At 43.3% G+C, this 27052-nt stretch overlaps 2 protein-coding genes across 3 annotated transcripts; both read right to left on the bottom strand.

Annotated features, from left to right (window-relative positions):
- Nucleotides 1-4094: 4094 nt before the first annotated feature.
- inpp5d (inositol polyphosphate-5-phosphatase D) lies at nucleotides 4095-20024 on the bottom strand. 2 transcript variants are annotated; one of them, XM_086224981.1, is made up of 28 exons: nucleotides 18991-20024; nucleotides 18214-18593; nucleotides 17771-17834; nucleotides 15903-16038; nucleotides 15678-15822; nucleotides 15316-15456; nucleotides 15130-15220; nucleotides 14970-15047; nucleotides 14801-14878; nucleotides 14569-14692; nucleotides 13392-13498; nucleotides 13198-13300; nucleotides 12911-13107; nucleotides 12718-12835; nucleotides 12533-12629; nucleotides 10698-10836; nucleotides 10265-10373; nucleotides 10023-10111; nucleotides 9720-9801; nucleotides 8963-9052; nucleotides 8767-8877; nucleotides 8580-8659; nucleotides 8415-8502; nucleotides 8190-8336; nucleotides 8036-8099; nucleotides 7741-7953; nucleotides 7234-7667; nucleotides 4095-7149 (listed from the first exon to the last, which is right to left on the bottom strand). In XM_086224981.1, the coding sequence occupies exons 2-28, from the start codon at nucleotides 18351-18353 to the stop codon at nucleotides 7115-7117; spliced, it is 3300 nt and encodes a 1099-aa protein (XP_086081107.1). In that variant the 5' UTR covers nucleotides 18354-18593; nucleotides 18991-20024; the 3' UTR covers nucleotides 4095-7114. The 2 variants fall into 2 exon arrangements, with proteins under 2 accessions (XP_086081107.1, XP_086081106.1); XM_086224980.1 differs by having other exon boundaries at nucleotides 18214-20024.
- Nucleotides 20025-20168: 144 nt separating this feature from the next.
- gpr17 (G protein-coupled receptor 17) lies at nucleotides 20169-26704 on the bottom strand. The gene is made up of 2 exons (XM_086224982.1): nucleotides 26653-26704; nucleotides 20169-21828 (listed from the first exon to the last, which is right to left on the bottom strand). Exons 1-2 carry the CDS (start codon nucleotides 26658-26660, stop codon nucleotides 20802-20804), a joined length of 1035 nt encoding a protein of 344 aa, XP_086081108.1. The 5' UTR covers nucleotides 26661-26704; the 3' UTR covers nucleotides 20169-20801.
- Nucleotides 26705-27052: the final 348 nt, after the last annotated feature.

The following is a 27052-nucleotide window of genomic DNA, read 5'->3' on the forward strand; positions in this document are numbered from 1 at the left end:
TATATATATATATGCAAACCTAATATAATTCCACCAACGGGGGGATAATGCTTGCACAGTCCTGTTGTCTTGATTCAAATTTAACTTGGTACTATTCTCTGTGACAATGTGGAGATGCTGAAGAATGGCATCAGCAGCTCCACCTTGTATACCACATACCACACATTAAAGTCAATAAGAATTAATTTTCTTCAATATAAATATTCCATGATAACTTCAACATTGTTAACAAATCCGGACTTCTCTTGTATTTGTTACAGTTTCCCCTGTAGGTGGCGCTGTAGCATTGTAAAAGTTGCTGCTGGAGCAGAAACATGCAGCAGTAACCTCAGGAGCAGCAGCATGTTATTTGCTGTATTAATTTGAGATCCAGAATCTCTTCAGCGCAATTCAGGCAGGAAGGCGTTGTGTTTAGGCTATCACTCTTGGCAGCTTCGGTTCAAGTCCCCCTTTTGACCAGCTGAGAGTTTCATAGCAGAGCAGTGATTGTGAGTAAAAACACTGGATAGGCTGACTTTATGCACCTAGAGCTTGGAGGCGAATCCTTCAACACTGATGTTGACCTTCATGAGTTCAGTACAATAATTTCCTCCTCTAAACCTACACCTGTCTTCTAGACCCCATCCCCACTAAGCTGCTCAAAGACTCTCTCCCCTCGTTAGCCCCTCCCTCTTAGATATGATCAATGTGTCGCTGTTATCTGGTTACGTCCCACAGTCCTTTAAAGTAGCAGGAATTAAACCCCTTCTCAAAAAAGCAACCCTGGATCCAGGAGTTTTGGCCAACTACAGATATTAAATCTTCCTTTTCTCTCCAAAATTCTGGAGAAAGCAGTTGCTAAACAGCTCTGTGACTTCTCCATAGCAACAGCCTATTAGAGGATTTCCAGTCAGGGTTCAGGATTCATCCTAGCTCAGAAACAGCACTAGTCAAAGTTACCAGTGACCTCCTACTAGCATCAGACGAGGGACTCGTCTCTGTGCTGGTCTGATTAGATCTTAATGCACGTTGTGATACCACTGACCACCGTATCCTTGCACAGAGACTGGAACGTGTCATTGGCATTAAAGGAACCGCACTAAACTGGTTTCAGTCATATTCACGAGGCTGATCTCATTTTGTACTTCCTCACAGTAATTCCTCCTCCTAAAGTCAGTAATGGTGTTCCACAAGGCTCTGTGCTTGGACCAGTCCTCTTCACCCTATACCTGCTTCCTCTCAGTCTCATTATTAGGAAACACTCGATTAATTTTCATTGCTATGCAGACGACACTCAGCTGTACTCATCAATGCATCCACATGGAATAAACCAGCGGACTAAACTGGAGGCCTGTCTAAAGGACATAAAAACATGGAGGACCCATAATTTCCTTTTATTAAACTCTGACAAAACTCAAGTTATTGTCCTGGGCCTGAAACATCTTAGAGACACCCTATCTAATGAGACAGGTACCCTGGATGGCATCACCCTGGCCCCCAGCACGACCGTAAGGAACCTAGGAGTTCTCTTTGATCAGGATCTGTCCTTTAACTCCCACATTAAGCAAATCTCCAGGACTGCTTTCTTTCATTTATGTAACATCGCTAAGATCAGACACATCCTGTGTCAAAAGGATGCAGAAAAACTAGTCCCTGCCTTTGTCACTTCCAGGCTGGATTACTGCACCTCCCTCCTATCAGGCTGCACCAGGAGGTCCCTAAAGACTCTCCAGCTGGTCCAGAACACTGCTGCCCACGTGTTGACTAGAACTGGTAGCAGAGACCATGTCTCTCCTGTGCTGGCTTCCCTGCATGGCTCCACTGGCTCCAAATTCAGAATAGAATTCAAAATTCTCCTTCTACCATCAAAGTCCTCAACAGTCAGGCTCCTTCATACCTGACAGAGCTCCTAGTCCCCTATGATCCAGCTAGAACCCTTCACTCCCAGGATGCAGGGTTCCTGCTGGTTCCTAGAGTTCTAACAGTAGAATGGAGCCAGAGCCTTCAGCTATCAGGCTCCCCTCCTGTGGAACTGTCTCCCAGTTTCGGTCCGGGATGCAGACACCCTCTTTATGTTTAAGAGCAGACTTAAGACCTTCCTTTTTGATCAGGCTTATAGTTGGGCTGCTTAGGCTGGCCCTTAGATCTGCTGCTATAGGCTTAGAGTCGGTCCAGTGCAACTGGTCCAGTAAGGGCCGGTGTGGCTGCAGGTTTTTATTCCAACCAAGCAAAAGCAGCACCTGATCCAACAAATGAGCTGTGTGGACACGGCTTGATTGATTTAAGTTGGATCAGGTGTTGCTTTTGCTTGGTTGGAATAAAAACCTGCAGCCACACTGGCCCTTACTGGACCAGTATGACACCTGTGGCTTAGACTGCTGGGGGATCTCCCATGGTGCACTGGGCTTCTCTCTCCTCCACTCTGTCCTCCTATATGTGTCATATATAAATCATACTCATACGTATTACTAACTTGTCTTCTTCTCCAGAGCCTTCAGGCTCCCCTCATCCCAGATCCTGGTGCTGCTGGAGGAGGCTGCAGACCTGAAGAGGCTCCAGCTGCCACCCGTAGCTCCACCTGCTCACGTACCCGTCTGTCCATCAGTCTCTTCTTCTCTCTCTCTCCCACTTTATCTGTCCCTCTCTTTCTTTCTGTATGTCTGTCTTTGTCTCTGCCCCGCTCTCCTGCTCTCTTTCCCCCCAACTGGTCAAAGCAGAAGGCCATCCCTACTGATCCTGGATCTGCTCCACGTTCTTGCTTGTCAATAGGAAGGTTTTTGTTACCACTGTTGCAGGATGTGCTGCTGATGGAGAATTGTTGGGTGGAGGTTCATTGAAGGAGTGGTTCTGGACCTGCTCTACTTGGAAAGTGTCATGAGAGAACTTTTGTTGTGATTTGGTGCAAGACAAATAAAATTGACTTGACTTGACTTGGGTGTGTCAGCAGCTGGAGTCTCTGGCTCTTAACAAACCTGGAAAATTTTATGATATCATTACTACTATACTCCTTCAAACAGCATTTGGATGAGATAACAAGGGCCTATGTGACATAAATCTGACTGTACGTGAGTGAACTTTGTGATTATTGTAGACCATTACCGTCTGGACTGATAATAACTGATACTGTCTGGAGCTCACACACATTCCTTTCCCAAACTAATGTGTACACAGAAATTGAAACTTACTCAGACAGTAGTGATCGGGCAGGGGTGGGCAACCATGTGCCATGGAGGGCCGTGTGTATGCCGGTTTTCCTTCCAACCAAACACTTTAACAGGTGATTCCACTGATTAACACACCTTCCGCCACAGAAGAGAGTTAATCAGTGGAATCACCTGTTAAAGTGTTTGGTTGGAAGGAAAACCTGAATACACACGGCCCTCCATGGCACGTGATAGCCCACCCCTGTGTTAGGGGCTCAGGGGAAATACTTTTGTTGAGGCTGAATCAGTGGTTGAATCAGGATGGGTACCAAAAGACTTTTGTCAAGAGACACTGAGTGCTTGACCTGCTTGGGGGGTCCACTGTTTCGCGTTTCACCCCCTTGGCTCAGAATCCAGTGATCTGAGTCCAAATCTAGGTGGGCCTTACATTGGAAGTGTCATGTGATTGTAAGTCAGCTTTTTACACTCTCGTCAACAGACAGGTAACGTGGGTGTGGCTAAACACATGCACAGTGCCCTCCCTCCATATTGTTCTGCAAGCTGCTACACTTCACTCAAGCCTCCAAGTGTTCTATGATGGAGTTTCACGAGACTGGAACAATAAGACACACTTGCTTTCATTGCATTTGTCACATTTTCTTTTCACATGAATATCTGTGAGTTTGCAGTTGTCCTGGGTTTGACTGAATCCTTTGTGATTCTGGTTTGTCCTGTTTTGTGTTACTATTCTGAATTCTGATTGTTTCACTCTGGAATATGCCCGTTAGCAAAACATCCTCATTCCTCCAGAGAGAGCTTTTGTGCTCTCTGATTCTCTGCTTCAGTTGCCCGGATGATTAATCTTAAGGTAGAAGATAGAAAGGAAGATTACATATCGAATAGACAAGGGTCCAGTGTAAGTTTGGTATGTTTGTAATGTTGTACACACTTTCTTCTTTACAGTTGTGGGCTTTTATTTGTAAAAGAATTTTGCAGCTTTTGACAACTGGAGAATAATTCCCAGGGTACTTTTTTAGCACAGTGACAAATAATTCTCACGAGCAACATGATGTTGCAACCAAAGAACATGCAGGTTTTAGGTGAGGGTGAACATGCAATGATGAAGATGATGATGATGATGCTGGTAATAGTATAGTGGGGAAGGTGCAGTTCTAAAACAGGAAGCACATGTGGCCCTGTAACTGGGCTGTAAATTAGGCCAGGACCCCTGATGGGTTCCCAGTTACAACAACCAAAGTGTCTTCTTTGTTTTTCAATTGCCATTTATTGGTTGCCACATTATCAAGACATGCACACTCATCCAGATACTTTTGCGTGGTTCTGACATGATAAAGGTAAACACATAAATACATGGTGTAGCCTATGTTGCAAAAACAGAATAAAACATCACATACCAAATGGAACAAAAAGTCTTGGATACATCTGTATCAATAACTTAGATAATTCAGCAACTTTTGACAGTATTGTTGACAGTTTTTGTATTTGAATACTAAGCAGGAAGCTGCACAAGGCCCGCACACCAGGAAGTTCCTGTTCAAGGATTTTTGTAGCAAACACGTAATGTATAATATTTTTAAATACTGCCATCTACTGGTGAAGAGGGTCAATGACAACTTGACCTACTTTTCATGGAAACCAAATTGAAAATCAGAACTAACTGTAGCACGTCTGCACACACAATTGCTTTTTTCAGAACTGCTTTGAAAGTTTACCTTTGAAACCTGCAGATTCCTTTTTTAAGAAGGTTCATAACATTAAACTTAAGACTATTTAACCACACCCAGTCCTGCTACAGGTGGGCCAATGAAATGGGAAAATTGTATATAAATTGATTAAGTTACTATGAAAATCTGCTTTCTTTTGGGTAAAATGTCTCTGTAAATACTTCTGTCCTGTTTAAACAGGATTTTTCAAAGTTAGATGAGGCAAAAAAGAAATAACACTTAGCCCGTGAGGATAGATCGGTCTTTCTTTCTTTCTCTTGTCCCAACCTTGTTGGCCTCTATGAGACAGACGTCCTTGAGCAGGTTCAAGAACCGTTGTTGTTGTTGTTACATGTACATCAGTCATGTCTGACAGAAGTGAAGCATAAATCACCACAAGAGGGGGGTGAAGCCACTGTTCTGGCCTGCTCCTCAGTTTATTGAGGCTCTGTGTACACAGTATTAAGTAAACAGAAGAGCACAGGCATACACACTTTACCGGACGGCGGCTACTGTACATGTGCATGTGCAGATCGGTTCAGGTTCAGGTCAGGTCACTACAGGTCAGTCTCAGAGACTGGAAAGATGCCCTTGGCAGAGCAGTGTACAATCTCAAGTTATAACGAGGGTTAAATCCCTTTTGATATCTGTATATAGTTGTGCGTTCTTGGAAACAGTGTGTAATTTTTAAAAAAAAATTATTTATGCATGTTTCTTTTCAAATGAATCATAGTTTTCATCATGAGCAGAATTTGTTTTTATTTCAGTAAAACGGCTTTTATTCTCGCCATGCACACACCACATGTTTTTGCAAATGGTGGTGTCATAGAACGTCCCACCATTATGGTGCTTACATTGTCAGATTCCAGGGGAGCCCCCCCCAACTCAGTATGCACAGATATGTGTGCTGGAAACCTTCTACGATGAGACACATGTAGAAAATCCCCCAAAAAACAAGCAATATTTTTCTTTTTAACATTTTTTTATAAAATATATGTAAGCAGTGCCAAGTGAACTGATGGTTTTATCTTGATAGCATAGACTGTCCTGAAAAAACAAAACAAGATGCAGCATGTAGAGATTGACCTTACAATGACCAAGATAAAAGCTCAAAAGCAAAGGATGTAAAATTACCCCTAAAATCAGCTTGGGGCTCTAAGGGTTCATGCACGTTTGAGGAGGATCGTATCACTAACTTATAAAACCTTGAGTTCTGCTTTACAGCGAGGGCCCTTTATCACAGATACCAAAATGAAAATTGCTGATCAATCATTTCAGTTCTCTCAGAACCTAAACAAGGAAGAGAGAACTTATAAAACCCCAAAGAGCTTTAGATCCTTCAGCATATCTCTGTTAAGCCCGATTCCCACTGGCAGAAAACCTCCTAACACCCAATTTAGCCACAAAGTAGAAACAGTCCTTTATTGGCCAGTCGGTACTGGTTGGACCACAAAATCCTGATGGACTCAATAATTGGCAGCCAGTGTCGGTCTCTTCTAATTTCAGACACACATAAGACGTGTGAATGGAGTTGAGGAATGAAAGCTTGACACCACTACTGGTGACTTCAGCTACTTTATCATCACCAGCCACAAAGTCAACCTGTCTAAGTTCAAACAACCGCTCACTGTAACGGCGCTGGCTGAGTTCTAAAAACTCACCGGGGCAAAATGTACAAAATAGAAAACACAGAATCACTGTTACTGTACTGCATGCTGCTTTCACTACAGCTACTGAGGATTTAAATACATGCTTGAAACTCTTCACTATGCTGCTGTTTTGTGACTCAACAGAAAAAAAAAAAAAACAGTGCTGAAGTGCAACTCCGAGAATGGGATCCATTTTTCGTTAAGCAGTTTAAAGCTGAAGCTGAACCTTCGGTATCATGGTTCTGAAACAGGCAGAGAGGCTCAGTCTGCTGCCTCTTTAAAACCCTTAAAAACACTTTTGAGAGTTGTAAAGAAGGAAGACAGCGAGTGGTACAGTGGGTCAGATGTCATGCTGAAAATTAAATAATCAGTTGCTCCTCCAGGAAAGGACACAGTCGTGAATACAAAAAAGAAAAGCACCCAATCACTGTCCAGCTTTCTTGAAATGGATGTCAGTGTGGGAAGGCAGTCTTAAGAGATCATTCAAACATTCTAATTCAAACCACAGATTCTTTATTGAAACGGGGATAAACACCAACTTCCCTCGAGGAGTCCTCATCAGGGTGTACTTGGGAGTGGGGGGTGACTCGCTGAGAGCCGGGGTCAGCCTGATCTCCCTTCACAGAGCGGCCCGTCTTGGAACGTCAGGTTGAGCTGAAAAAAGAATTTGTACCATCGCGTGAACTTTGGTGTGAATATAAATGTAAGACTGATGGTTTACAGAGAGGTCATCCTTACTGTCTTTTTGGGGCTGCAGCTGGCCAGGTCTTACAGCCGGTCTGTATTTACTTGGGAGTTCAGTGCTTTCTCTGTTGTCTCTGGGTTTTGGGGCCTGGGGCTCTAGTGGGCTCGGCCGTGACTTGGCAGGTAAAGGAGGCCGGTTGTTTGGCATACACCCTTGTGAACGTGAGGGCACCACCGGTTTCTTTTGCATTGTGGATTGCTGAGTGCTGGGGGCCCCTGGAAGAGGTTTGGTTTCAGAGCAGGTGTAGGAGCGGTTGCGTGGTGTGGGCACTGGGGGACGTTCAGGGTCTCCATCTGCTGGTTTGGATAGAAAAATGGGATCTGGGATTGTGAGGTGCTCCTTCTGTGGGGGATCTTGATCCTGACTCTGAGTGTGGGGTTTTCCCATGGAACCATACAGGGGATTGTCAAACATCTTTTCATCATGCCTGGAAGACAAAGGCTCATTTTATGAGTCATATCCTACAGTTATTTATGAGCAGCAGTAAAACCAACTCTTACACTGGATTTTGGTTGGTGGATGGTTTGCCAGGGGGACTGTGTGTGCCCACATCAGAAGGGCTCCGCAGGGGGTCTTTACCCCCTTGGCTGGCAACAGGGAGATTTTTTGGTGGCATGCTGTAACTCCAGCCCCTATCTGTCACATTGCCACATTTATAGGTCACTCCCACGTAACTTGGATTAGAAATGTCGTGTGCTTTGGTTATAGAAGTCCTGTTAACCAGAGGACAGAATATATCACACACTCTAAAGTGATGTTACTTGAAATGAACCACAAGCTGAAGGAAAATCTCACTTGTTAGGGTCACTGCTTTTGCCTTTCGAGGTGACAGAGTCATCCTTTTCAATTTTGATGAAATCTGGAAACAGAGAGGAACAGGGGCTTACGCTAGTACAAGTGGAGAGGGAAAATGCTGAGTCGTCGAGGGAATAAAAATGTTCAGACTCACCGTATAACTTCTCAGTAGGCTTGCCTGCAGATGTCTGGAGTTGGATGCCACCACTCAAAATGCCTGTTTTCTCTCCGTGGTGTGTCAGTGTGATATGAAACTCAGTGTAGCAGCACTGAGCTGCTCGCAGCGCAACACAACCCTCTCCTTCAGAAATAACACACCAGCAAACAGTAAGTCTCCCTCAGTTCAGCGTGTTAGGGCCAGTGATTGATAGGTGTTTACCGTACGACTCGTCACAGTCTGTCGACTTCACACAGATGAGGATGTGTTGGTCCAGAAGGTATTCAGGGTCAGAGATTATAGGGGTGAGCTTGAAAAGATAGTGAAGATGATGATTGTTTGCCTCTACAACAAGTGCACACCAACAAAACGGCATCTTGAGCTCACCTGGGCTTGGTTGCCAAACCAAACTTTAATTGACCCGTCAGTGTGCTCCATGTTCTCGCCCTCTGATGTCTTGACCATTTCTGAAGGCATTTATCAAAACATGTGCAGTGTTTTGTTTTGTTTTTTCTACCTTCTGTCTTTAAGATGTTGTAATCAAAGTATGGCTGATCAAAAAGTCAAAACCTACTCTCCAAGCAGCTGGAATGGTATTCGATGAAGAACTTGGTCTTTGATTTAGTCTGCAAGGTGGCCATACAGTTCATGATCTGTATCCCGCCTGGAGGTGCACTGTTTAGGTCTGAACATTTTGGAGAGTGCCACATGGCAGTTTTAGGGTCAACCACATCAACTCTTCTGTAATGAAGGCTAGATGATCATCATACCTTGCTTGGAGACAAACTGTGAGGCCACTCCCACTTCAAATGAGGCGAATACAGGTGAGTGATCGCTGGTCATGATGTCCTGAGTGCATCCTGCAAGTTAGACAGGTTATCGACTTTATCCTGTCCAATATCACACAGCACACCTGCCGGCAGCAATCAACGCATTCTACACCTAAAATAATACAACATATTGCAACCAAATATGATTAAAATGGAAATAGTTTAAAATAATCATGATAAAAAAGAATAGACATGCATCTGTTTGTTACTCTGATTCAATTTGAAAATGTCTGCAGCTTGAATAAATGAATTTACTTCCCACATATCTCCACATATCCCACTTTCACTTCAATGAAGCTGATATCTTGTGATTCCAGGTTATCAACTGTGTTATCATCGATGCATTTCCCTTACTATCGAGACAACAGTGATGAATTGTTTCATCAAACTAACGGGACAAATTCGCCTGTTGTCACAAGAAATCATGTTTCATTATCAAGAAATAATGACTTATCTAACCATTAAATCCCAAGAAAACAAGTTTATGAGACAGAATTATTAAAAGTGCAGCCATTCTATACAAAGGAAAAGTCAAACAATGCAAACTAAACTTCAGACCACACGACTATACCAATATGAGTAATAACTAGCAAGAAGCTAATACCATCCTATTGCTAAAATTGTGCAAATTCAGCTGATAGGATGTGATCTAATTTTGTGATTTATTATGTAATGATATTCATAAGGAGTTACCCACCGTAAGCTTGGCAGACAACATGAACCAGAGGGTATGACTTCCACAGGATTCGGTCACACCACGAGGGTAAATTATATTTGGTCTGTAAGAATTCATCATAAATGCATAATCAAGGACTGAAAGCTTGTCAGCTGGTTAAACTGGTGCCTGTAAATGAGCCGTATCGCGAGCTATACAGGTCTCAATGTACTGCCATATGCACTAAGATGACTTACAGCAATGAGCATGTTCTGTGTTTATGATATGAGATGTTTCTACACGGCATGGAAGGAAGGAAAGACATCTGACTAAACATGAGCGTACCCCTGTTGCTTTGGCCTTGGTGTAGGCGTACTTTTCTCGTGTGTACCTCTCAAAACGATATGTGGGTGCAAAAGAGATTTCCTCCTCATCTGAAATCAGAACAATAAATATGTTAATGTTTTGATGTAAGCTGACAATGGATCCAAGCGCCAGGTCATGAGAAGTGGGCAATCACATGCCACATATTGCAGGTTAGGCGTATGCACTGGTCAGGTTCCCCCGTGTGCTCATTCATGACTTACTAAAATGCAAGAAGACCTTCTCGTCATTCATCTCCATGCTGAGCTGGTCTTTACAGAGGAGTTCCTGGTACTGCTGCTGTTTGATCTTTGTCACCATGTATTCTGCTTCCTGTGAGGGAAAACCGGGCAGTTTTTCCTTCCAAAAAAGCTCAGGATCTTAAGCACCTGACAGACTCTTCTATGCACAGGTTGTTCACAGGTTGTTCACTCAGTGAGACAGAACTGAAAGATATGTTACTGCAGTAATTGTCAAGGCAGAAGTCTAACAAAAATATCTTCACCTAAAATGTTATGCTGGTTCCTTAAATTGAAGAAGACATATATAGCACACACACACACACACACACACACACACATATAGATATACATACATTTGATAGTATATAAAGTATATTGTATTTCCTTTGCATTTCCCTTATTGTCTGCAACTTACAGTGGATTGGAATTCAACACGGTAGTTCAGATCACCGAGCCAGAAGAGGTGGGTGAAGCGGTTTGTGATGTCAAACGGATTGAGCTTTTTATCTCCCAGATTCAGGAATCGCAGGATGTTGATGTAGTTTTGATTGCGCCTGCAGAAAGAGGAAGATAGAGACAAAATATGATGTCAAGACTAGAAATACTTTTGGTGATGTTTCTTGTAAAACTTTCCATCCATTCATCCATTTTCTAACTCATCCTATTAAGGGTCATGGGGGGGTGGAGCCTATCCCAGCAGCCTTCAGGTGAGAGGCGGGGTTCACCCTGGACAGGTCACCAGTCCATCACAGGGCCAACACATAGAGACAGACAACCATTGGCTCTCACAGTCACACCTACGGTCAATTTAGAGTATCAATCAGCCTCGTCCCCTCTTGATGTCTTTGGACTGTGGAGGAAGCTGGAGTACCAGAGAGAACCCACACAGGAACAGGGAGAACATGGAGACTCACACAGAAAGACCCCGGGCTCCAGCCGGGACTCAAACCTGGAACCTTCTTGCTGTGAGGAGACAGTGCTGACCACTGCTCCACCGTGCCAACTTTCTTAAAAATATAAATGAATAATCTTTTTTTTGGCTAGTGACCGTGGTGTAAGTGGGATGATGTCCTTCATGGTGTCCATAAACAGGAATTAAAGGTCTGGTTCAGGTACCTTCGCCCTCAATTAACTTTTTTGGCAATTGACACATCATTGGGCATTATTCCAGTTATATCCTAGGGATTAGGTTGGATTTTGAGGTGCGAGTGTGATGGAATGTGTGGTACAATGACAAACAATATAACTGGTATGGTTAAATTAGCCAGAGTTAGGTTTGCTGCCTTCTAGTAATGAAAAAAGCTTTTATATAGAGAGAAACATGAAAGCTTCAGGCCAGCATAGGCGAATGGAAGTCTGACAAAACAACGCTTTTCTTTTATCCATGTCCTTTTTTCATTATCAGCTGTACTTTTATGTTATTTTAATAGATGAATCAGAAAAGTGAATCTGTCTTTATTTGTGATGCTACTATGGGCGTTGAGATTGTCTTCACAATGGCTCCAAGCAGGTTGCACCCGTTGCTACATGAATTTCCAAATTCAAATTTCATGTCTATTCCATGTCGAGAGGAGTCAGTTGGTTCGGGCATCTGGTGAGGACGCCTCCTGGACCTCCCTCAGGAGGTGTTCCAGGATTGCCCTGCCAGGAGGAGGCCCTGTGGCCGACCCAGGATGCGCTGGAGGGATTATATCTCTCGGCTGGCCTGGAAACACCTTTGGATTCCCCCGGAGGAGCTGGTGGAAGTGGCTGGGGGGAGGACAGTCTGGGCTTCCTTGCTGAGGCTGCTGCCCCTGCGACCGGATAGGAGGAGGACGATGATGACAACGACGAATTTCATGAGCATCCAGGCGGCCAGGGACGCCAAAGTCAGACTCAGACTCAGAAAGCACCTCAGCAGACACACTGGTGAGGCAACAGATTCTAGTGCTTGTGGTTTTAGCCTCCTTGTTAGCACACCAACCTCCCATACCTAAGCTTGTGAGTTGGAGTTTTATGCAGATTATTCCTCAAAGATGGCATCACTTGAAAATGACTCTGTGACATCACCACAGTTGAGTTTGGACTCTAATGGCTACATCAACATACCTGGCCTGTCCTTTCCCAGATCCTCACCACAGATGCCTGCAAATGAGGCATCCTAACACCGAACAGGAAACACAGCGGTAGCCTTCCATTTTGAATTTGCCTACTGTGTTACAGCTATGGTACTAAAACTTGTTAGTTTTGGAAATGTGATTTCCTGCTCACCTGAGCTTCTTCTCACTTCCAGAGGTCAAGTGACTGTTGACGAAACTAAAGGATGTACCATTGAACATGAAGGATACTCCCACTGCTCCCTTGTTTCCTACAGAGCAAATGTCACCGATCACACATTGTCCGGTGAACCTTTATGTCACAGCGTTAGAGGCCTGTAGAGAAGAGGGAGCGCTCACCTAGAGTGTTAGCGATGCCTGTCTTCACACTGTCTGAGAAAACGTGGGAGATCCTGTTTTCGTGCTCAGGCTTTACCAGGACAATGATCCGAATATTCCATAGTGTGTGAATCACTACCTGGATGTTGAGAGATGAATATGATTTTATCTGACGGCGTGGCGGCTGCATTTTTGTTTAACTTCAGTCACTCACTTGTTTAAAGCTGATATTTGTGATGTTCCTCAAGACACCTTTCACCGTATCGGCCCACTCCCTCTCACTCAAAGGATCCTCTTGCGTCCCAATGACATAAAAGTCATGCGGGATGTGATCTGCAGTGTCATCCTTGGTCTTTCCTTGGCCCTTACACTGAAACCAGGAATTGATATCGTGGGGCAAACCAGCATTCCCTGTTGAATCGGGGGAACATATTTTACAGCTGCAACATAGGATCAATCGTGAATCCAGATTCATCGGGATATTTGCTTTTATTGTGTTACCCATATTCCAGGTGCCAACAAACACTGTGATCATGTCTGGTTCGGGCTTCTCAGAGTGTTTGTTCTTCATTTGTTGGAGAAGTTGACAAAAACCCTCTCTTTTCTGGTATGACACAGAAGAAGCAAATCTAAAAAAGTTTGGCTCGTACACTGCACATCACCGAAGCCTTCATTACATTCATTACAATGATTACCTTTGTGTTCTCAAACACAAACTCTTTACGCAGAATCTTCTCTTTCTCAGTCTCCACCACAATAACAAGTTTGGCATGCATTTTCTGCGATTTCACCAGCTGAAGGACTGAAAAAGAGATTAAAGAGCACCTGTGAGGTTCCGCAGGATTGTCAGGTTACATTGGCGAATACACAAATGTACGGCCACACTAGCCGCTCTGCGAGGTGTCGTACGTGTACCCAGTCATGCCTGGAGTTAATGACAGTGTTTGCTGATGTGCTTAAAGTGGAAATGCTAGGAAGCTGATGTCACGCACATGCCATATGGGAGGGATTATATACAGCACCGATTCCATGTTAGAACCTCCTTAGTGTTAACATAAAGCAATTCTAGGGGTTTGGGCAGGCAGAAAAAACATGCAGTCATCACAGTCTCTTAACACGTCATGTGCTAAAACTCCATGGTGGTACTACAGAATTTAATACATTACAACACCAGTGTAAGTCAATTGTCATTGTTATTGCAATTCGCTGCCAATTATATATAATAATAGTTGCAATTTTCAAAACAATAAAAGAGCATCAGTTGTCATCCACAGTGGCGTTTTTTTTAAGCCATCAATTCCAGGATTCCTGTCAGGCTTCAAGTTATGCATTCGCATCAAAACCAGTGTCAGCGTCATTTGAGCAGGCAGGGGGGCCAGGCTTAGACGTGACTGCGGTGAGACTGCCTGGTCAAAACAACAATGGCCGCTCCTGAGGAGGTTAGCTGCTATAGCATCAGAACTGGAGAGTATCCCTTCTCTCAAAGAATGAAGGCTTTTCTGCATGGAAAAGATGTTGTTGCTCCTCCTCCTGCTGCCTTCCAATTACCTTCCAAGTTTTGTTGTTTTTGGGGTTTTTCTTTTTTTCAGGTATGTGCACTTTTTCAAACACAGGCACCTTCTAAGACGGTTCAGTGAAACAAACCACCTGACCTATGTGGTCATATGTTGTTAGAGGTACATTGTTCAGTACATTGATAGTATACCACCATATGTAGGTGTGCATCATCTCTGTTTGCTTCACTCTGTTAAATTATAGGCTCCCTATTATGGTACATCTCATCCAACAAGAACATGAAATAATGTTTAGCTGGTCGACTATGTTATATGGACTTACCGAGCAGAAAGGTGAAAGGATTATCAAAGTTCTTACTTTTATTGTGCACAAAGTATTTATCTTCAGGCCCATCTTTGGACTTCTTGATGAAGAGCTTTCCACTTTCGACATCCACTTTCAGGAACACTTTCATGGAAATACCAAGAGACTCTTGCTTGACCTGCCAGTGAGAATGGAGTATATTCACTTGCGTCACAAAACGCTTGTTATTTTACTTCACTTCATTTTTTAAAAACATTTTGACATAACAGTCAGTTAAGACTAGCACCTCAAAGGTAACCGGTGGTATCAGGGATTTTCTGTGACCTCCTTCATATCCAGTGGCATTAAAGACAGCATTTTTAGCCTGAATAAAGAAACAGAGTTCTTTGTGACCAACACGTGTTTTATGGACAATTAGTGAGTGATTATTGGTAAAATGAGCATTTGAACATTACCTTATCCTCTATTGAGTAGAGCAGTTTAGTGAGTTGCTCCAGCCTAAAGGAAATAGATTCACTTGAATCTGCATACATCTGAAAATAAAAGGACAAATATACAATTACTTTTATCTTTTTAAAGTTGAAAATACTATGAAGGATCAAGGTTGCTACCCACATGCTTTGGAAATTGTCCCATCCCTGATGGGAACTGTTGGTCCAAAGACTGATGAAAAACCTCCAGAGTTGGCAGGGTGCGGGAAATTTCACTACATTACAACAAAGAGCATAAATGTGGTTTACTTCGCCACATGCTGAATGATATCAGGGCGTCTTTGTACGGTCTGTTGACTGATAACCCTACTTGTTTAGATTCTTGCAGAGTGCCATGGTTAGCTTCTTTAGGCTGGGGAGATTGGGGTTACCATTCTGGACATGTTCAGCATCCAAACAGATTGAGGTCCTGAAGTAGTCTTGAATGGCCATCTGATGCTCCTCTGGTACACTGGAAATACAGTGTAGAATCAGTGTGTTCCGTAGAAATCTTGCGTTCACCTTCAGCGAAGCCAATTACTGTGAGAAATCCCTGCTGCGGCAATAATCATACGAAGGAGTCACTATGTTAGAAATGACTGCTTCCTACACATGCAGCCCATGTGGATATTTTGCATGCGTTGCTATCTGTGCTAAATCAATGCAGTTTTTTTTTTGCAAACGTGACCATACGTGGACATGTCCACATGCTGCAGTCTCATCAGGAAGGTGTCAGCGAGGGACTTGCAGGCCTGCTCAGATGTCTTGACTTCTGAGTCCTTTCCATCATTGGAAGTGAATTTCCGGGGAGGAAGCTGTGGCGGTTGATTACTGGATTCTGCAGGACACATACAACAAGGAGGTTTAGATGTATTTTTATAGTACAGCCAATCCATGGATGAATGGAGGATGTTTGACCTGGCTCCTCGTCTAGCTCCTCCTCCCTTTGGACAGAATACTGCAGATGTGTGACCAGACCCATGTTGGGACTGTAGTATGCCTCCACCAGCTCAGACAGAAGGGAGAAAAACCTAATAGGAACTCCCTCAGATGCCTGAAGCACAGAACATAAGAGGCTCATTAGTCTGTAGCGGTTGTGGTACAAAAGTGCCTGAGTTGAACCGAAACATCATTCAGAGCTCTTACATTTGTTTCCATTACCTTGTTTGGCTAAAGCAGGTAATGGAAAATCTGACACATTGCAAATATTGTTTCTCAGAACCATTTGAGAAGCTGCAAATAGAAACAGGAAAAGGGAAGACACTTTCGAACCGTGCGTCTATCTCATGCTAACTTCAACCAATCAGATCAACAAACTGATGTAGAAGCCAGAGCAGCTCTGATGCACCTCCTTTAAACCATCTTTATCCTGTCACTCAGAAGGACTACAGGTGAAGTATACTGCCTCTTTCACCAACTTTATTTATGATACGCTTCATTTATAAAATAAATGATACACACAGAAGAAAGTATTATACCTATATGCTTGCCTATTCTCCAATCACCAAAACCTCCCGTCATTGTTGTAATTCTATGGTGATGAAGCTTGATTGCATGATTGTGTTGGTCCCTATTAACATTCAGTTCCAAGCTGCATCCTCTAGCTCCAGTAGCTTCTCCTGGTGCAGAAATAAAAGCTAAAAAAATGCATGAATGAATTTGTCATCGAAGCCCAACCTGTATGTTCACCTTTAATCTTATTTCTTAATGTGCAATATGCCATGCACGACAGCACAATGTGTCAAAATAAGATTACTGTGTATTTTGCATTCACATGTGACTTTACATGTAATAATTAGTCAGTGTTGTTGTTACAAATTATCATCTGTTTCATGTCTTGTTGTTTCCTGTTGTTCTTCACAGTGTTGAGAGTAGGCCTGCCCAAAGGGGGGCACTTTGGCTCAGTTTAAACACCCTCAGGCCTGGAGTTTAGATAATGATTTAAATAACAGGGATATTTTTAATGTGTTTTAAATTTCTGATTAAGGAATTTTTCAGTAAATGTCGGATTATTCGGTAAATCCTTTTTAAACTGTTTTATTTTTGTAGTGAAATGCTCTTAAGTATATAATCATTTATTACTTTTTCAGTCATTTGATCAGGTGCCAGGTCCACTACATCGAGCTGATATTGCAGCTGTTCTATATTAGTACCATTTTCTTATGTTTCAGTATTTGAAAAACTCTGAAAACCGATCTGTAATACAATGGAAGCACCATACAAAACACATCCTTTTGTTGCTGAACTATGTAGTTTTCAGATGTTCGTCAACTATGTAAAAGTTTCTTGGATACTCAGCTCAGGGAATGTAGGATCTTAGCACCATTTTGCATTCATTGCCTGCAGCCCACCGTTAGGTTTCTGTTTTGGCTCTCCATGGAAACAGTTTGTGCATCCCTGGTCTAGAGAACGCTTGTTTAGATGTTTTCCTTGTTTTTATGATATCTTTTTAGAATGCCTTACCAGCCATTAGCCATCTAGCAAACAAAAGAAACTGTGATAAATGTTCATTAGTTTGAATGCTCTTTCTTCTTCCAAAAAAACCAACAGTTGTACTTCGGAGAAATTCTAATGTAAGCTAGTCACTGATGGTGACAACTACTGTATATTGGGTACCTAAATATGTTGCACTTCTCAAACTAGGTTCCAGCTCTACAGGTGCAGGAACATTGAAAATTGCCCAGTTTTTATTTCTCGTAATTTAAGAGATGCAGCCCCCCCATCCTCAGAATTGCTGTTGACACTTTATAGAATAATGTATTTTACTCATTGAACTGTCAACCCACCTGGACAGAGAGCTTCTTATCCTCATTGGGCAGGATTCTGTATGTGTGCACACAGTTCTGGTGTCTGTGGTTAAAATGATAATAAAGTGCACGTTTGCCAGTGGAAGATCATGTAAAGTAAAGAACCATGTTGACGGGTGAATTGCAAATGCAGGTTGCCATGTTCAACTTGATAAAAGCTGCAGAAGGCAAAGAGGTTCACATTTTGACAACTAAAGGGGAACTAGTTTTAGCATTGCGTATGTGGAAAAATACAATATTATACAGTCTAACACAAGAGGGAAACGTTCTCATTCACTTTCTCTTACATCTCAGAACATATTTCATCCTATAAAGGTTTGAGGAACGAGAGTTTAAAACATTTTTAGCGAAGGGAAGCTGAGAGAAACTAAAGTTAGAGTTTATTAGCATGTGCGCAAGTTAAAAACTTGAGTTTTACTTACAAAACACACAAGGCATATGCTCCCTGGACGGACTCACTGTCCCGAATCAGGAAACTTCCATCTCTTGCTGCTTTGGATAGGAGATTCTCAGCTTTGGATCGAGTTATATTGCCATGGCACCAAGGTTGATTGTTTGACATCCTGCCTCTCAAATCAATAGCTTTGCATCCACTCAAACTATATTCCACAAGAAGTCTCAGTTTTTCTTCCTGGCTATTTTCATCTTTCACATTGCATATTCTTAAAACCTTTCATTCTCTTGTTAATCCACTTGCAAGTGAAAGCTGTAAAGGAAGCTGTGACTTGCTCTGTTCTGAACTTCCTCATTTGAGAAGTTATGAGAGGAGGGCCTTGCTGCCTCCTCTGTACTTTGTACAGACCTGCAGTGCGAGAAATGGAAACACAGACCATCACTTCAGTTGAAATCTTTCATCACAAATCAGCATTCCAAGCCCTTTAATATCTGATGTGTTTGTTTATGTTAACTGTCCGGCAAACGGCGACGTGAGGTGGAACCAGCCGAAAAGGGAAGAGAGAAAAAAAAACAAATATGATGATTTTTGCTTGTTCCAGAGGAAAAGTGTCCATATTGAATGCACTCGAAAATAAATGATGTGCATAAGAAGCTTCATTTGGTTCCGTGTGAGATTTCTATTGTTTTTTAAAGCTCTACTAGTATTTGCACTTTAACCTTGAAAAAGATAAAATAATAATGTGATCATATTTCCTTAGAAGCTATCAAGCGTGAATGAAGAAATACCAGAAATACATACATACATTTGGGAATACAAGTGAAGGGTGGCTTGTGGTTTTCATGTGATGGACAGGAAGTCTTGCAGAATAAGAGGAGTAAAAGAAGCTGCTGAAAACCACAACCTGGGTCACATGACACAAAAGGAGAACTACGTGTGACAAGTCAGTGTGGCCTTGGAGGGTTTCTGTTCTGTGCTTGAAATAGGTCTGTCACAGTTGCAGAGAGCATGTCGACGTGGCAGCCATCACTGCCAGCACTGAGAGGATATACCAACTCACGCAAAGATTCACACAGCGACAAGGACTTGAAGTCATAGTATCGCAAAGAAGAACAGAAATGTTATATACAACCAAGTTGTCGGTTTTTCTTTTTTATCAGAGGAAAGATTTTATCTGAAGTGTGTGTTTGTCATTGTGGTTACAAGTTTATTATCAAGAATATGTGGTAACAGCCAGCTGTCAAATGAACGCCTTTATGTCCAATAACCCTTTGATGCTGACTTTTTTACCCAAACAATTTGCAGTAAAATGGCAGTGTTAGTATTCATGAAGAGGGGCAATATCATAGAAATGTGGATATAACAGTAACTACATGTGTGAGTAAAGAAGCCAACATGAGGAAGATTTGTCAAACACAAGCAAAATAAACAGTGTCTCACAACAATAGAAAGTCACAGAAACAATACATACTTGGGTTTACAAATACACCATCTGTACATTTACAGGCATGCCAGCTGATCTGAGGCTGCACAGCACTACCTTGAGCTACATTGTTAATTCCGCATGCTAACATGCACATTTGATGAGTCAGGTTAATGTTCAAGATTTAGCACTTCCCCAATTTTTTCCCTGTATTTGATCCCCAAAGTATTTGCAAATTCAGTGGTTTGTTTTTTATCTGGGCTGCACGGTGGTGCAGTGGTCAGCACTGTCGCCTCACAGCAAGAAGGTTCTGGGTTCGAGTCCTGGCTCGGCACAGGATCTTTCTGTGTGGAGTCTCCATGTTCTCCCTGTTCCTGTGTGGGTTCTCTCTGGTACTCCAGCTTCCTCCCACAGTCCAAAGACATCAAGAGAGGGGGCGACCCGTCCAGGGTGAACCCCGCCTCTCGCCTGAAAGCTGCTGGGGTAGGCTCCAGCCCCCCATGACCCTTAACAGGATAAGTGGAAGAAAATGGATGGATGGAGGTTTGTTTTTTTATCTGCTATTAAAAAGGAAATCGTTGAAATCAAAATTACAAAAAAGATAACTGATTGGTCTTCATCACATTTAGGGTCGGATAAAAATAATAGGAAATACACATGACATGTTGACTTTGTACATAAACATATATACAGTCTTTCGGTGTCTGACCCAACATCATCGTGAAGCTGTTGTAAGCACAAGGCTGACCAACAGGAACCTTGTCCAGGTCACATGCAGCTGCAAGACATGAAAGAAGCAGAAGCATGTTCCAGATGGCCCTACCTCATAACAGTCACTTTGAAAAGTCTGTAAGTGCGAAGCATTTGAGGGCTCTGAGGATGACCTTTGAAGGCTTTTGCACATTTTGAGTGAGTTGCAGAATTCCCTAATGGAAATATGATAGTTGGTGCTGTTGGTTCCTCCTGGCACTGGGTTGGTCAGCTCGTGGATAACTGTGAAGGCTGAACTGGCCTTAACTTAAGGCAGCAGTGTGGAGAGTTGAGCACATTGCGATATGAATGACTAATCCCCTGAATGGTGAATGTGCCCTCCAAATTAACCTCCCGCGGTTAATATTTGGAAAACCTTTTGGCAACAACGGAAGAGTATTTTATTGACACAGCATTCCAGATCAAGTTCCATTTACTCCTCTTCAGAATTCAGACTTGGCACTCACAGAGCTCTCGCGTGTTCCCTTTAACTCTCCGCTGGTGGCCCCTGATGGTGCTGGCCTATCTTTGCAAAACAACCGCATCAGAGTTCCTCGGAATTTCTCTGCCCCAAACAGGTAGATCAGCGGGTCCATGGCACCGTTCAAGCAAGTGAGGGAGGAAGTGATGCGGTTAGCCAGGCTCAGGCCTCTGCGTGTCTGGCACGATACATCAGGGTGGTTATAACCCAGGATGAAGGTGGCCCTGCTCACATGATATGGCAGGAAACACACCACATAGATGAGCATGACCAAGCCAATGGTGCGCAGGGCCCTCAGCTTGAGGGACGGCTCTAACCTGGAGCCCCGATGTAGACTGTGAATGATGAGCAGGTAACAGGACAGCGTGGCGAGGAACGGTGGCATGAAGGCCAAGGCAAGTGAGATCAGTGCTTTATGTGAGGCTTTCTCTCTATACAGCTGCAAACACATCGTCATGCCGTCCACCTCCGCCGTCTGGTGGGTGACCAGCAGGGGCGCCATGGAGATGGTGACGAGGGCCCAGAGACAGAAGCTAATGATGTGAGCATAGCGAGAACGGCGAACCTTCAGCGACCTCACAGCATGAACCACAGCCAGGTAGCGGTCCCCTGCCACACAGGCCAGGAAGTACAAGCTGGCGTACATGTTGACATAAAACAAAAAGCCTGCCACACGGCAGGGCACCTCCCCAAAGGGCCAGTGACCTCCAGTGAGGTGGTAGGTGGCCCTCAGGGGAAGGATGATCACGTATGACAAGTCTGCTACAGCCAGGTGGATTAAGAAGACGTTGGCGGGAGAGGAAGTGCCACGCTGGTGCGAGAAGATCCAGAGAGCCAGGCTGTTACCGTTCAGAGCCAGAAAGAACACAAGGATATAGAAGCAGCCAAACAGAATGTTCTCAGCTGTCGTCTCCATCGCTGCACAACTCTGCGATGACTGATTGGATAGCATGTACGGCAGCTCTGTGGTCGCAGACTCCATCTTGAGGCTGAGGAAGCAAAGAAAACAGATTTACAACTCTCTTCTCCAATTTCTCCTCTAGCGTACGATATTGTTTAATCACGTAGAACAGATTAAAAAAACACGATGTCTGATCTCTGCCATGAATTGAAATCGTGACTTTAAAGTGGCTTTGATGTCTACAATAGTTCACTATTAGTATTCAGACAGCAAAGTTGCCAGAGACAGGAAACCATGTCCCCCCCCCCACACACACAATGGACATGGGAGTGTTTGACACTGTGCCAGTCTCACAAGGAAACAACAGATGTCAGTGCCCTCGCAGCAGGTAATTACTTCATTCTTATGACTCCAAGACTTGGACTTCCTCTGCACACTCCATGTCCAGGAAGTCATTAGATCTTCAGTCTTGTTTGTCTTTTGTTAATTCTATAATCTGCCCTCACAGGTCAGTTAGTATGCTCATCAAGGAGCATTCGAACAGAAGTACTCTGGTGAAAGTTTCGCCATGTTGTTGAGGAGTAGGATGAGTCTGTAAAGGTAAAGGTGCTCACAGGAGCACCGAACCAGAAGTGCTATACTTTGTTTGATTTGAGCTCAAATCAAATTATTTGTTGTTGTTTTTTGTGCTCAAACCAAAGTGTTTGTGGATTACTGAGAATATGGCTGGATAAAGAAGGTGTACTTTATCCTGGACCAGCAATCAGTCACTCATTAGCCTCAAGCTGAATACACCCGGCTGGCTCTCTCTGCATGCTGGAGTCACAAAGAGGCGATGCAGCGGTGGAAAAAATGTTGTTGTTAGCGCAAGACATCTATTTGTACGTAACTTGAAAGGAAAAAAACAAACAAACCTGTTTTGGGTGAAGTATCACTTCAAGACAGGAAGCAGAGCGAAACAGTTAGCTTGGCTCTGTCCAAAAGTAACAATGTCTGCTTGCACTGTTACCACACCATGTTTGAATGTTAGAAACCTTTTTTAAAAGTACCATGATAACCGTGACCCTGGTTAGCGAAGCTCAGCTAACAGGCGTTGACCGTCTCATCCACATCTCAACAAGAAAGATGCGAACAAACATTTGCAAAACTATTCTCTTTAACAGGAATAGACAAAAGGGATTTTTCTAAGGAATATCTATCTGGTGTGTTTTCTAAAGCAACAAATTTAAATTTTGTAGTTTGACTGTATAATAACGTTCCTCAAACAATTGCACATTGTTTCTTTTTGTCTAACTATTGAGACACACCTCAGAAGCAACCTCCCACTCCCCCGTCCCTGTGACATCTCTGACAAGCGCCAACACCCCACTGCTCTTGATATGTTTTTATAATCTGTTCAATGTCTGCCTTAGCCTGATATCTACACAAACATCACCGGGGCGTGAACAAGTCTGAAAATAATTAATTGAGGAAAAGACTCCTCTTGGTCTTCAACTTTGGCTGCCAAGCAGATTCCAAGATCAATATCAAAACATGTGTTGCAGTTCCCACAGATGTGAAGGGTGTTGGGTGAAGTAACCAGAATGTATAACGCAGATAGCTCCACAAACATTGAGTGATTAATATTGTTGAACAATTGCAAACTCGTTAACAAGAAGCGGAAAAGGATTTTATGTCTTTATTTGCCAGAGCTAAATCTCAGCCCAAACGTCTGCCCGTAAGGAACCATCCAGATGTAGCAGCTTATCTCTGAATAGCGTGTGTGAGAGCGAGTGTGTGTATGCGTGTACTGTGAGTCCTGCTCTGACTGGCAATTAAGGGCATTTCTCAGTGACAGCTCAGACTCGCAACATTAAGGAGCACAAAGAGACGGCTGCAGTGCCTGCAGGGATAACAAACGAGGAAACGTTTAGATTAATGAAAAGGCCTCCAGAAATAGGGATCCCAGGGGGGAAAATCCTGGTGAGACACAATCCTAAAATATGCCTGCATCACAATAGAGAGAGTTGGTGACAACAAAGAGGGCAGCTCGGGTCTGGTCTTGCCAGGGATTAGACTAAACTTGACACAATAAACCTCAAGAAAAATAAAGTTAATGTGAAATGTGTTAACTTTACAAAATAAAAAGTTTGCTTTAAATTCGTTCTTTGTATAAAATTGATCAAAAATCAAATCAGCTGTGGAGATATTTATGACAAAACGGACACTTAAATCAGGAAATGTATCGAATTTGGTAAAAACAAATGAACATCCCCATATCTGTTGTTTGACAAATTTCTCAGGTTTAAAATCAGACTTACCAGAGATCTTCAGAAAAGGCAACGCAACAAGAAAAGCAGGTTGGCTGAGAGGAAATTCAGCTGCTGACCCAACGTGGCCGACAGCAGGAGCAGAGCAGGAGCTGTTTGTGGAGCGAAGAGAAGACTGGGAGTTGCACCGCCGCGCCACAGACATGGAGCTCTGACAACAAAGAGTGCTGTCCTCTAACCCTCTTTGCTCTCCCTCAAGATGCTCTTTGGAATGAGACTGTAGCTCTTTTTGTGTCTCAACAAATTTGATAACAGAGAGGGAGTCCCAATAGGAGACTTTCGTTTGAACCTTGACCCCACCCTTTCTTTCTCCATCCCCTCTCCTCAGAGAGCCACTTGTGCACTCCACAATAGCCTGAGTCAGAATAAGCAGCGCATTTTAGCAGCGGGGAGAAGAATGGCATGCCTTAGTCACAACGAATCTTCGGGTATGACTCCATGGAGACCAAGCCAAGTGGTGGAGCTCCCAAACTCCCACCCTCCCACTGATAGATAGAAGATGGCCTGTGTTGTTAATTGGCAAGTTTATGACTGAAGTCTCAGAGATGATCAGTTGTTGATGGTCTGTTAAGGTCTAAAGAGGGCCTCATGCCCTGTAGGAGAGCAACCGAAAAACAAGAACTCAGGGGGGTGAAGGGGGGGGGGGGGGACGCTTGAAGGAAACAGAGGCCCTTGTTGGTCCCCTCCCTCCTGGGGGCTTCCTGAATTGGAATGCCTAAAATAATCAGTCACATAGCCGCCAGACAGATGTGGAGAGAAGACCCACTGGCTGAGGGATAATATTTCTTTCATACTTGCAGATCCCAGCTGTGCATCACACACATCAGCCCTTTTTCCTCCCGATGCCATCGATATGCAAATGGTATTCTCCAGACCTGAATGAAGCCACTATATGTGCAGACAAGACTTGAGATCACTACCCTGATAATCTACTGCCAAGTGCTAATTGGGACAGCACCCATTTTTGTTGGGCTCCCCCCCACTCTGTCTGATGTGTGTCTCACAACCGTAAAGCAAAAACATTGCCTTGTGTAATTGCTTGGAGTCAAAGATATATTATTCTTCTCATTTCAGTAAGGGCTCAGTCCAAAAAGAGTTTTTGAACAGTTACCAACAGGCTTCCACAGGGAAAATGGCTTATTGTCTGTTTCAGCTCAGCAGTAATAATCATCTGTCAAGAATATGTTTTATTGGAAATTTGTAGATTTGAAAATAGAATCTTGTTCAGCAATCAAAACTTTGGAGTTATTTATAGTTACCCTCTCTCTGGCAACACCATGGGACATTGAGCCTCGTGTATGAAACATACAAATGCAATTCAGCCTGCAACTCAGGCTGAATTGCATTTTGTTTCACTTCATTGCTGAGTCTCACCAGGCTCCCGTCTGCAGCTGCTTTCTGAGATGGGTCTCACTGAGTTGAATGACTGCCGTAAAAACAATAAATTAATTATATCTCCCTCACAGGACATCAAGTCTCATATTGAACCACTACAGACGCTCGGGGTCAGCGGTGAACCTCAGCACCCACACACTGGTTGCCTCGCACACTGGAAAAACATCCATCCATTTGCCACCAGCCCAGATGTTTCCTGCAGTTGTTGAACATCAGAAATGCGGTAATTCATATTAGGAAAAAAACAAATTGAATTTAGTTAGCTCTCCCTGTTAGCTCTCCCTGTGCTTGGGTACTGCTAGCATTAGCATGTCTGGCTGCTAGCGAGCTACCAATGTTTCTTTCTGAGGTCGTTGTCAATTGTTTCCTTTCCTTTCATGAAATACTGTGATTCTTAAGTGGAGAGTTGTAACCAGAGATCAGTTGCATGGTTTCTATCTGACAGACCCTGAACCACTTTACAGTTTATTTATACATTCAGATTCAGGTTTTGGAGCCAAGACAGATTGCATTCACTCATCGATATTTTTGTCCTTCTTGTTTGTGCCACAACAGTGTTAATTTCTTAGACAATAATGATGACGAAATATGTTTGTCAACGAGGCTTTTTTTCATGACATAGACGAGACGATGACGAGCTAAAAATAACTCCTTGGTGATGAATATGTGACGAGAATAACACGGATTTCCATCACGGCGAGATGAGACCACTTCAGGGACCATGACGAAGTGTCCTTGAGCAAGACACTGAACCCATTACTGCTGCTGATGAGTCAGATGGCAGCCGCTGTGTGTGTGTGTGTGTGTGTGTGTGTGTGTGTGTAGGAATGTGGCAACTTTGTGAAGTGACTTGCATGCCATAATTAAAAAAGCACTAAGTAAATATAGTGAGAGCACACGTAACACTGCACCATGATTGGATCATGCCGCTGCGGTACAACTCTGTTTTACTGGCGAGTATCACATCCTGATAGAGCTGCCAACATAAATCTAACTTTTAATTTAAGTGATCAGGCCTACTGGAGCCTCGCAACGCCATAATCCATCCCACAGACCCAGCAAGGGGTGTCTATAACCACTAACTGACAGACATTTGTTGAACATTACTGTAAAGCTGGTTGCTGAGACCAAAAAGATTAATAATGTCTGCAAATCTTCTAGAACGTTTTTCTATTTCTTGTATTCAGACGAGATGTGTTGGCATTTACCTTGACATATTTCGACTGTCGTTCCGCAGTATTCCCCAGAAGTCGCACTGGTCCTGCTTTGACGTGTCTTATCAGCTCAGGGGTCCCGACAGGGTGACCACGCCTGCAACAAGAGCTGATAAGACATGTCACAGAAAGACCAGCGCCACTTCTGAGGAAGCCATGTTTCCACTCTCGCAGGACAGCAGTCGAAAGATGTCAAGGTAAATGACAAAACATCTCGCCTGAATACAAGAAATAGGAGAACTTGGCGGGTGGAGAGGTTTTATTTCAAACCTAAAAATACTAAACAGAAAGTGCAAACAAGTGGAAAATAAACATGGGCTGCTGAGTTCTGCACAAATCTGCAGTGTAACTAACCACAGACATGAAACCTGAGGGACACTAATTTCCCTTTTTA

Source organism: Aulostomus chinensis, chromosome 14, assembly GCF_037954235.1.
Source record: "Aulostomus chinensis isolate RoL2024-O1b breed Wild chromosome 14, RoL_Achi_v1.0, whole genome shotgun sequence".
NCBI lineage: Eukaryota > Metazoa > Chordata > Actinopteri > Syngnathiformes > Aulostomidae > Aulostomus > Aulostomus chinensis.